The 12,148-nt window shown below is 48.5% G+C and overlaps 1 protein-coding gene across 1 annotated transcript; it reads left to right on the plus strand.

The window, feature by feature from the left end:
- The first annotated feature begins 3,160 nt into the window (after positions 1-3,160).
- On the plus strand, positions 3,161-11,543 carry FAM110C (family with sequence similarity 110 member C). Its single transcript, XM_010946235.3, has 2 exons — positions 3,161-4,881; positions 8,669-11,543. The coding sequence occupies exon 1, from the start codon at positions 3,886-3,888 to the stop codon at positions 4,849-4,851; it is 966 nt and encodes a 321-aa protein (XP_010944537.2). The 5' UTR covers positions 3,161-3,885; the 3' UTR covers positions 4,852-4,881; positions 8,669-11,543.
- The last annotated feature ends 605 nt before the right edge of the window (positions 11,544-12,148 follow it).

Below are 12,148 nucleotides of genomic sequence, written 5' to 3' on the forward strand. Positions count from 1 at the left end.
GAAACTGGCTGAGAAATGGGGCTATGTGTTTCTAGAGATAGCTTTCCACCTCAGCCTAGCTGAGTGACCAGTTCTACAGCTGTTCCTTTCTGGGATCCGACTGTGTCTGGGAGCTGTCCTTCATCTACCTTGTTGGGAACACTGAGTTTCTGTGTTTGGGAGACAAGCCTACCTACAGATCCTGGGAGGCCTTCATTAAAACTCAGTTTTACAAGGAAAACTGCCTTTAACTTGAAACCATCTCTAGGAAACCTGCTGAGAAATGGAGGTAAGTGTTTCTAGAGATTCCCTTCAATTTGAGCCTAGTTAAATGACTGCTTCTACACATGTTCCACTCTGGGATCTGAATATGTATGGAAGCTGTTCTTAATCTAGCCTTTTGGGAACAGAGTCTTTGTGTTTGGGAGACAAGCCTACCCAGAGATACCAGGAGGCCTTCGCCCTAAATTAGTTTTACAAAGCAAACTGCCTTTAACTTGAAACCGCCTCCAGGAATCATGCTGAGATCTGAGTGTTTTTAGAGATTTCCTTCAACTTTAGCCTAGCTGAATTAAATCTTCTACACATGTTCCATTCTGGGATCAGAATGTGTGTCGAAGATTTTCTTCATCTACATTGTTTGGAACGCAGAGTTTTTGTTTTTGGGAGACAAGCCTACCTATATACACATGAAGGCCATCGTCCGAAATTGGTTTTACATGGCAAACTGCCTTTAACTCACAACCGGCTCTAGGAAACATGCTCAGAAATGGGAGTGAGTGTTTTTACATCTGTTGGGATTGCCCAGGGCAAAGAGCTGTGCCTTCCCCATCCCAGTCCACTCCCCACACCATCCTCCCCAGAGTCTCAGATCCAGGGGTATGAGGGACAAGACTCTCCCCTTGCTTATCTGTGACTTCTCACTCCAACAGCCCCACCATCTGCCCTTTATCAACTCATTTCTCCTTTCCAGGTTACCTTCTCATTGGTTTCAGAATTGTTTGCTACTACACTGTGGAAAGAACTTTGTAATATAAACCCTACAGTTTAACAATGGTCCATTTTGCCTTTGCAAGTTGATTCTGTACATTTCCGAATTTCACTTAGGTCAGCTCCTTTTGCTTCACCATGGACTGTGAGTTTTTCCACTCATTTCTAATACCGTCAGATTCTGTCACATTGTGTATGTATTCCACCCTGCAACACTCCTGCACTCTAAACAACTAAATTTGAATAGATTATGATTGACCTTTGGGCTGTACAAATGTGTGGGCTTAGACATACTCATAGTGACACCAACCTAAAGTATCACATGGAAAACTTCAACCCCCAACCCCCACCCCATGATCTGCTTATGTCCGTAGTTTTGCCTTTTCCATAATTGGCACAAATAGGGTCACACTGTGTGCTACCTCCTCAGGCTGGATTCTTTCACTTAGTAACATACAAGTAAGATTTATCCATGTCTTTCCATAGGTTGAGGGTTTTATTTCTATTGCTCAGTAGTATTCTATTGCGTATGTATGGGAGGAAAAGCTGTTTTCCCTTTCCTCTTCTAGGTTCTTGGCTGAGACCTCCCAGCCCCTAATAGGACAGATTACAAGGAGGAAAACAAACAAGTTTAATAACATGTATACCTCCTGTATACAGGGAAGGTACCCAGGAAAACTGAGTTCCTCCCTGAAGTGGCCTAAGGCATCACCTAAAATATGATATTTAGCTGAAAACAAAAGCAAGGCCTTTGGGGGGAGGAAGTCCATTATGGCAGGTTATCATGAAAGCTCAGTAAACAAGGGTGTGTTTGTTATGCAGATTTAAGTCAAAACTTCTCTGTTGACAAGATTTAGTTGAGATTTAATCAGCCTTCTACTTCTGGTACAAATAGGGACACACCCTTACAAATGAAGATTTTCCTATTAAATGTAAACATCAGTCACAAAGGGGCAACCACTACTCAGTTTTCTATGATTTTTTTGTAATTAGTCAGACCATATTAATCCTTATGCCAAAGAAGCCTATTTTGGTGTGGCTTATTTTGCTCCTCTTGACATGGATGTACCCCAATTTGCTTATGCATTTATCTATTGAAGGACATCCTTATTTCAAGTTTTTAGCCAGTAAGAGCCAAGCTGTTCTGTATAACTGCATCCTAGTTAGTGTTTGGACATAGTTTTTCAAAGCACATGTCCTGTGCTTAGGAGTTCTCTCTCTGAACTGCTGCAGTCAACAGAAAGAAGTACAAATTAAGACAAGGAGCCACTCTGGGTTAAGAAATTAGAATTTTCTTCTCTGACTGACAATGGACCAGGCTACCTGAGCAGAGAAAAAGGCTGTAGTTTGGGCTCCCACCTGGTCCCCTCCACCAGTAGCGCCTTGTTGTGGGAAATAATCTGTCCAACCCAGGAGCTCACAGGGGTACTCCCCCCAGCCTCCCAGGACCACAGTTGTCTTTTTGTATCAGTGTGACATTTTACAACGGCACTCCCGTGTAGTCTAGTACTCAGGAGACCTGGTTTCCTGTGCTTCTATCACTGGCTGTGGGGTTTGGCCTCACGGAAACTCAAGGTCCGAAGACCCACTTGGCACCTGCTGCGGTCCTTTGATCCTGGGTCATTGGTGGTGGGTGGGCATAGGTTTGCCAAGCCTGGTTGAAATCATTCAACTTCTGCCCCTGCTGACTCACCACAAGCCCCTGTGCCCACTGGCACTCAAGCCGTGTTTCTGGAAACAAAATCAGACCCAGACCCAAGGCGCCCTCCTGCTTCCAGCCCACAGGCTTGCTGTGCCGCGCTGCACCAAGCACACTCAGGCACAAGTCTGAAAGCTCAGCGTATCTTGGAGTTGGCCTTAAGGTGAGATAACGTGGACACTTCACTCATCTGGCAGAAACGTTTAGTTCTTTGTCCAACTTTTGAAAGAACGGAATTTTGGAAATGTTTTCTCCTGGACTTCTCGCATTCCTAGGTTGATCCACTGCCCCAGTGATCTTCCCTGCCGTGATTTCCCCATTGCACTGATTACAGTAAAAACAGCAGTCATTCTGGGAATTCCGTCAGGCTTTTTCCAAACCCACTGAGCCTCACTTCCGCTGCCTCCGCCGCCAGTCTGCTCTCTTGCGAGTCCCAGCACCAGGTGCTCCGGTCTGGTCAGGCCCAAGGCCAGCCTGCTGGCAGAGTCTGGACCCCATCCAGGTCCCTACCCGGTTCCTAGGTTATTTCTACCCAACACAGTCCGACCTGTCCTGCGATGCGTTACCTTTCCTTTTACATTGTTTCCTTCCTGACAATAGGAGGAGTGCTCAGGTAGAGATGCAGGAAATTAAGCAAAGTCAAAAGATTCCAAACACGCTGAGGTCACTTTAAGAATTCAAAGGACGTGAGACACCTGCCGGGTTGAAAGGAGGCGGGGGTTCGCTCCGCGCTCCGGAAACGCCAGCGTCCAACGGCGACCCAGGGCACTCCAGGCAGGGAGGAGGCGCCGGATACCTGGATCTGAACCAGCTCCGTCCCTCCCCGTTCCTCTGCTCCGTGGCGCCGCCAGGCCCTCCCCGCTCTGGAACGCCGGGCTCAGGGCGCAGCCCCCTCAGAGCAGATTTGCCCGCTGCCCTCCCAGCTACCGGCTGCAAGGACAGGGTGTGGGCGGGAGCGGGGACCGGGGCACCGGGCAGGGCAGGGACCCGGGTACCCGGCAGGAGGTGAGGGGTGGGGGCCGGGCCGGGGGGAAGGAGCCGGCGGGGCGGGTACCCCTGGCGGCTAGCCAATCCGTGCTGACTCAGGTTCGCCCAGACTCGCTACCTGCGGGCGTCAGGCCCCACCCAGCGCGGACTTTGGAATTGGCCTGAGGACTGACGGGCGCCGCAGCCAGAGCGCGCTTCCGCGGTTCGCCAAGCCCTGCCGAGCCCCGAGGATGCGCGCCCAGCCAGCCCTGGACGCGCCCCCGGGCGAGCGGCTCCTGTCCCGGGACCCGGAAGCCCCCAGGGCCCGGGATGCGCCGGGGTCGACACCCAGGAGCGCGGTGGAGAGGCTGGCAGCGGACCGCGCCAAGTACTTGCGGGGCCCTCTGGGGGCCGGCTCAGGCCCCGCTGGCGTGGGCAGCAGCCCCGCGGCGAGCAAAGGGCAGGCGGGCGACCCTCGGCCCCCGGCCCGCGTCCCCGGGCCCGTGGCGCGCAGGACCATAGCGCGGAAGCCGCTGAGGCCAGACTCGCTGGTCATCTACCGACAGAAATGCGACTTCGCCCGGGGCCCGGGAGCCGACAGCCCCAGGGGGAGCCTGGTGAAGAAGCTCTTCCAGGGGCCAGGCAAGGACAAGACGCCGGTGCCCCCCGGGATGTCCCGGGTGGGAGGGGAGGGCAGGGCCGGGGGCGAGGTGGCCGCCCAGGCCGAGCCCGGCCCCATAGCGGCCCCTGAAGTCCCACGGCCCTCCGAGCCCCAGGCGCCCGCCCTGCGGGTCGGCGCGCCGCCCGGAGTTCCGGCTGCGCCCGGGCCCCCGGAGCTGCGAGGGGCGAGGCGCCGGGGGCTGCAGCGCTCGCAGTCCGACCTCAGCTCCCGCTACTCCGCGTCCTTGACCGAATTTGACACCTTCTTCCAGTACTGTGGCCTGGAGCCCGAGGTGGTGGAGGCACTCGGGAGGGAGAACTTCTCCGCCGGCTCGGACCGTGTCGCCCTCAAGGTCCGCAGCGTGAGCGTCGCCACCTCCGACAGCGGCTTCTCCCGGCACAGCGGCGGCGACGAGGGGCTGCAGGAGGAGGAGCTGATGGAGCAGGTGCCCAGCACCACCTCGGTGGTCGAGAGGAACGCCCGCATCATCAAGTGGCTGTACACCTGTAAGAAGGCCAAGGAGACCCCCAGCCAGGGGCTGCATGGCCCGGCGTGACCGCCCGCCCTCGGGGAGACCCGGACCAAGGTGTGCGTCCAGAAAGCCCGGGAGGGGTGTCTATGTGCGCGCGTGTGTGACGGCGTGGTGAGTGCCACCAAGCTGGGTGGTCCAGTCCTCTGAACTAGTGGGGGACCCTAGAGGTGGAGACGCAGAGGCTCCTGCGTGGGAGTGGCCGCTGCTGAGGACAGAAGGGCTGCCAGGCCGAGTCCCCCGCAGGTCCTGCAGCCTTTCCTGGAGTGTGCGGCGTCTGACTGCCTGGAAAGGCAGGTCTGGACAGTAACGCCATACCAGTTGGTTTATTATTGTAAAAAGAGGAGAAATTGGAATTATTAATACTCTAGTAGTTTTACACCCCTGCCGTTATCCTGCGTTGAAAATATCCTAAGAGCCGGGGTTCCTGCCTGAATTGACCTTTGGGCCCTGTGCTTCTATCAGAGATGACTGTCCCCCTGTGGCTGGCGGGGCTGCCATCCCCCCCCCCCCCCAGCAGAAAGGAAGGCTCTATGCACTTCCTAGAAGCCTTTACCAAAGTGGGAGAGAGGCAGAACTCTCCATAGGATCTCATCAGCAGTTCAGCGTTCACTTAGCTGCAAAGATCTCAGTTGGCTAAGTTGTGTTCAAATTGTTTTGAGACCTTTCTAAGGAGTCTCTGGAGCAGCTTTATTCACAAGAAGGCGCTTCAGTTTGTTGAACTGGGGGCTGGGCTAGTTCATAACTGGTGGCTTAGGGTTCCCCTCAGCGGTGATTCTATGTTGGATTTGTTTTTGATGGTAATATGGGAGATAAACTTCTTCAAGTTGGACATCAGGGCACAGGGCTGATCTCATGTTCTTTTTCACTGAGAAACTACTCACTGTCACCTCTGGAGAGGCATTTCAGAGGGTAGTGAAGGGAGAAGTGGAGCCACCTTTTCAGGGTTCTCTCTGAGAACTTCATTTTAAGCATTGCAACATTTTGTTTTCTCTTGCCAGTCACTGACAGCTTGCTACAGATGTTTTAAAAATTCATGTGGTGGAAGTATTTTGTCTGCCCTTAATATAAACTAATTGGAGACACCATGTTAGTCTTCAGCACGGTGGGGGAGTCTGCCACAAGTCGTGTTGATACACAGCTCACCTGTGTTTGAGGATGGAAAAAGGTGTAACTTCCCTGAATGGCCATGGTCTTAGTACATATGTGAAAATTCACAAGAAGAGACAAATTCACTGTTACTCTAACTCAGAAAGATCATGACTTAAGTTCTTCCTTGCAGTTTTTGGGAATTACTGCATTTCCACTAGCGTAAGTCCCCAAGGAAAATATGTAGACACTCAGACTTTAAACTAAAAGCAATACATTAATTTGTACTTTTCACCAGTTGTCTTGGGAACGGAGATCAATAGATGGTGCAAAGGGTAGGGTCAGCCATGAACACCTTGGTGTGGAGAGGGAAAGGTGCAGGGGCCAGCAGTGTCCCGGAGGGACACCAGGGAGAAGATGGGGCACTCCCTGGGGAACTGGGAGGCCTGTCTTCCATTAGCCACTTCTGTTAGTCACTCTCACACTTTTAGATTAGGTTTCCATTGTTCATAAAATGAAGGCAGATAGCAAGCGGTTTCCAACTTCTACACTTTATGACTACAGTAGGTAATCTGTATGAATGTGTCTTGTGATTGGAACCCAGAAAAGGAAAACAAAAGAACTGTCATCTATTGGAGTATGCAAAAAGTAAACTTACAAATAAGCTCCTTCCAGCCGGCCAGAGTTCACTGTATTTTATGCAAAGAGTGTAGGCAAAATTAGTGGTGCAAGTAGTGCTGAAGCAACACAGTGGTGCACAAACGAAAACTAAAACCTGGGACACTGTAAAAATAAAAGCAGCCTCCGCTGACCCCTCTGGACCCAGGCCCACCGTCACTCTCAGTTCTCCAGTGTCAGAGCCTGAAAGACAATTTAGGATTCAGCCCGTGAGGTAACTTTCCAAGTTACCTTTCCTTTTAGGTCTGAGCCCATGGCAGGCCGTTTGCCTGTAAGAACTTTCACTTCTATGACAAAGAAAAGTGGTTGATGCAAGAGTGGGAGTGACACAGGGTTAGGAAGCAGCTGCCCAGGGCGAAGCTGTGCTGGAAAACAGGCTCACTTACCCCCCGCCCCATGCAGTCCTGTTTGTTCGCACTGGGGACAGTGTCACCTGCCTTATTGCTCAGAGAAAGGAGGCCAGTTTCACACAGAACCTGCTTAACTTTCTGTATGTCATTGGTTGTCATCAGTAATGAGAAGAGTTTCTCCACAAATTGACTCCCCTCGACCCAAAACAGCTCAAGTGCTTTGAACTTCACCCCAGGTGACCTAAGGGCTGGCTACTTGGAGGACTGTGGGGGGAAACACGTGTCCTGCGCTTTCTCCAGCTCCCTGGTCCTGGGAGGAGGTCTGCCTGGGGCCACTCAGCTCACTGCCTCCGGCCAGGACGCCCCCTCGCAGAAGAGCAGGAGAGAGCCTGGGCCCCTCGCCCTCCCCGGGGGGGCGCTCCTGCAGTGTGAACAGGGTGCAGCTGGCCTTTCCCCACAGGGTTACTTGCCACAACTTCTGGGAGATGTGGGAGCAAGACTGCAAGCTGCCATTTTTCTCTAGTTTATCAGGACATTTGTGTTGGAATCCGTACATTTTCAGTTTAGGATTTCATGAAAAATTCAGAAAATTTGAGATGAACAAAGATACGCTTTTCTACGAAAAAGAAAACGCACATTTTATATGGAGGTTTTTGGCCCCTTCGTAGATAGAGATATATAAATTAAAATAAAAATATCCCATCCGGAATTAAATTAAAAGTTTAAAAATGTATTACCCCATGCAGTAAAAATACTTGCTTTTCAAAAGTAATAACTGAAAGCTGAAAATGACTTGTAGACTGCACACAATCCCACTAGGATCCGTGAGTGATAGTTACACGTGGGTAATTTTGGTTTTCTGTTTCCCAGGGTATAATTCAAGAAAATTGCTCTTCTGTCTACTGGTGTTTAATCATCTTCCTGTCCTTCAATTCATTAAAATGACAGGGCTGCCAAAATTTAGGTTTGGGGTTTTCTGTCTTTTGCATAGAACATATGTTACTGATTTTAATATTGTTATAAGAGAATGGTACCTTGTCCTTTGGATTAATTAGGGATGAACATTGTTCAGTTCAAGGCAAAAAATCTTAGACATTCCACAGCTCTCTTCACATTTCTCTTTGATAAATGTGGGACAACACAAAGCTGGGGTCGGGGGGGGTACTGTCACCATCTGCAAAGATGCCGTGGGGTGGGCGGCAAGCAGACAGACCGTGACGGTCCTCCCTTTCTGTTGCTTTCTTCTTTGACGAGCTGGAAAGCTTGATAGTCACCAACTCAGAGCACATTTTAGTGGCCTGAGCAGCAATAAGGCTACCCCCATCCCGCCCAACCGTCTTCAGGCGAGCCTCTGGGACTTTTAGAGCGATTTGTGTTGGAAAGGGCAGAACCTGTTTGCCTTCAAAATTTCATTTCTACTGCCTGCTTTGTATTCTATTTTGTTGCCCAACTCTGCTAGTTAATATTGGACTTACCAACATTCGAAGAAATTTTTCTTTACTGCCCCAGAAAAAGGACTGCAGGGAGATGGATGTAGAGAAGCCAGATGATAGCTGTTTTTACTGCTGACTTCTTTTTAAAATTTAAAATGCGCAAAGGAGATGTCTAAGACACAGAGGATATTACAGAGTCAAAGACTGCAGGGACCAGACTTTGTAGGACAGCGCTTGGTTTTGTCGCCTTTGCCTCGACTGGTGTTGATTGACAGCTTTTTCCTTATCCCTCAGGAAGCAAGTCTTCCCAACCATGGAGACTCCTTGAAGTGTCTGGACGATTGGGCCCTGGGCCGTCCTCACTGCCAGGTTTCATTCAGTGCACCCAGGTGTCCATGAGATTGCTGTTTTCCCAAGAATGAAGCACTCCATTGAAGATACTTAAGCACTTTCAGAAGAGTTGAGATGCTGTGGAGAAGAAGGGAACACAGAACTTGGAAAGGAGCTGAGTTAAGACACTGTTATGACACAGCTGAAGCTCTGGAGATACTTTCTTGTGTTAGGTGGACCCATCCTTGCTTCCAGGGGGCAGCAGAAGGAGGAAAACTGCTTGCAGATATTTTCAGGGACATCTTTTTGAGTGGCTTGCTGACAAAGAGGTACCTTGATACATTTTAATGATATCTGAATTGATTTTTTAAAGTGAAGAGGCAAACAGCATAAAAATCAAGCATGAATGCCCTGATATTTACTGCTTTCAATCATACAGCCCAATTTAAATCAAAGTTCTGTGACAATGAGAAGGTGCATTCCACACAAATGCTGCGGCTAACAAAGAACAAACACAGGCTCACACTTGCACACTCACACACAGAGCTCCGTTTTCAAGCACCACTGCTGTGTGAACTATTGTGAATTCCCAAACTGTGCAACTGATCATCTTCTGTAGCCAATCAGAGAACACCTTAAAATCATTGACAGCTACAAGGTCCCTCTATGAACACCACTCCCACCGGGCTGCAGACATGCAGAGGCACCGCTGAAAGATAAGTTAGAGCTGAAATACTGCTAGGAGACCTTTTCTTACACCCGGACAGTTTTTTGGAAGTTGGCAGAATATTGGCACTTCCTTCCATCAGATTAGATACCAGTGTTCCGCACCGAGCAGAGTGTGTGTTCTCGCTCCCAGCTTCCGAGCAGGATGGAAAGCCCCAGTTGACACAGAACGTGGACTCATGACACAGAACATGCCCCAACATCCAGTCTAATTCACACCCCACCCATCACGCAGTCATCCCAAATTTGGCACCAGTTCACCCTTCTCTGAAAACAGGACGTTTGAGATGAGGGAAGGTCTCTGGGTGCCTGGGAGATTCCAGGATCAGACTGTTGTCAGGAAGGAGTTACTGTGAACCTAAATCTGAACTGGCTCCTGGCACTCAGAGTAACTAGATTGCAGATTCAGAACCTTCTGAGAGAAATTTTGAGAGAAACCCAAAGAAAATTTGTCACTCGGTCAACTCTTACAAAGTTTATAATGTTTATCAAAATATGTCTCTTTAAGAATAAAATTACTAGCAGAAGAGATAGGGAAGAGAAATTGGTTTCTCAATAGTAAAAATATTTTATAAACCAGTCTATATATAGTTGATATATTCATGTTGATATATTCATGTATTTGTTTGATGTATTCTATTTTTGTAACTATTTTACTGTGAGAATAGGTCCTTGAATTACTTAAATATTTATTTTTACATAGTTACTGGTCTTCAAATATTTTTCGTACACTGCATATGGTTTTAGTTTTTATCAGTATAATTTTAAATCATTCTCTCTTCTGTTGTCTTTGTGCATATGTTGGTTAATTGAATCTTTAACTTTGACTGTAGGCAGAGTGCTCACTGCGCCATAAAGTGCTCAGTACTGTAGGGGTTTGCTTTTAAGTGAGTCACAGGTGTGCATTGTGGGGGGCTCTGCTGGCTAACAAATGTACCGCTCTCAATGTGGACTCTATTTATAAAGACAAAGACTCGCTGCCCTTAGAAGCCCTTCCCTGTTGTCCCTCTAAGATGCTGCTGCTCCGCTGCTCGCCAGATCGCACTTGGTTTAAAAGATAACGTCAAAGAGGAGAGGTGTTTTCTTGAAGGATCTCCTCATATAAGCAGGTCCATTATTTGCTGGGGTTCCATTAATTTTATATGTAAATATTTTAATTTAAATTGTTCTGTACCTTTCTGCTTTCAAAACTGGATGAACTGAAACCTAGGGCAGATTTATCGAAGATAAAATAGTGCACACTTGACCATCCACAGAGTAGATGCACAACGTAAAAACAAATTGGTTACAGTTTAAAAGCACCAAGGTCTTCCAGAAGCATCTCACTTCAGTGGTGGTGACTCCTGGGAGCAGGTGACCGAGGTGGGTGTGACTCAGGATCAGGCTGTCCCCAGACCCCAGCTCCCTCCCGTCCATTCAGACTCACACCTCAGGCCACAAGTCCTTCCCCAGCTCTGCATTACCCCGATTTGCTGCGTGACTTTGGGGAAGATCAAACTTTGTAGCTCAGTGTGAATGAAAAAGCTTGTCATTGCTTTTCACAGGGAAGAGCAATGCGAAATAGTTTCATTTGTTGATGAACGAATAGTATGTCTATGAAATAAATGCCTAAGACTGAGAAGTGTGTGTGTGCCGGGAAGTTTCCTCATTCTAGATCTATGCTTACTGTTTTTAAACTGCTAGTCACTGACACAAGGAAAAAGAAGGCTTTATCAAGCTCTGCCCTTTGCAGTGGGTTTAAAGTACAGCTCTGTGGCTGTGCTAATGCCATAAAGTGTCAGGCCCCGACGACTGTTACGGCAGTTTCTAAATAGAATTTTTTTCTACACACTACTTGCAGGAGGAAGGCAATGTTGTATATTCTGTATTAAAGAAATAAAGTATTTTTATCATTTATTAATATTACTTTATAAATTTGTACAGTGTGAAAATTTGAAGCATGAGTATGCTCATAATTACTCCTGTCTTTTGCTTTCTTCCTAATATCATCTGAACAGATTATTGGTCAAAATGAGGGAAACATTCTAAAACTTGACCTAGGCAGGTCATGTGGTGCCTAAAATCTCCACTTCTCCCTGGAGACGGAATGCAATAAAAACAGTTTGAATATTTAGCAGGTTGGTTTTCCTTAATTGTTTCATCAGCCTTTTGCTTTAATTTCTTTTTTCTCCATGGTTTGTTAATGTTATCATTGTAAAGTGGGTCCAAATATAGAAATGAGAGCATAGTTTGTAGCCTTTCCCGTTAGCTAACTCATGAGTGAAGGGAAACTCTACCTACGCCAAGTTTGCTCTCAGGATCTGCTCAGACTGGAGAGGTCGGCCTGAGCCGGCGGGGACATCCCGTCTAAACTGCTGCCCTGACTGAGCGAGGCCAGCTTGTGGCCAAACCCACACGAGCATCCAAAGACAGGATGCTTGAGGAGAATAGATGATTCACCCTGTATTTCCGTGAAGACCACAGACAGACGCCCCCCGCCCCGGGGCTGTGGAGACCCTGTGATGTAACTGCTCGAGGTCGTCCAGAGGCCGTGTTGTGTGGCTTCCAGCGCACCGTCCGACAGCAGGTGCCATTCTCTTCCTTCAAGTTAACTTGGGCTCTTACCTTCCTGTTTCCCTTTTTGCAAATTTGATAAAATGGAAGCAATGAAGAGATGCACAGTGATTAGGTGTTCAAACTTGGCTTGCCTTTTCAGTGTTGAAATAAATAGATTTATGT

Source organism: Camelus bactrianus, chromosome 22 (genome assembly GCF_048773025.1).
Source record: "Camelus bactrianus isolate YW-2024 breed Bactrian camel chromosome 22, ASM4877302v1, whole genome shotgun sequence".
NCBI lineage: Eukaryota > Metazoa > Chordata > Mammalia > Artiodactyla > Camelidae > Camelus > Camelus bactrianus.

Coding starts and splice junctions, on each gene's coding strand:
- FAM110C (XM_010946235.3), top strand. CDS start 3,886: ATGCGCGCCCAGCCAGCCCTGGACGCGCCCCCGGGCGAGCGGCTCCTG.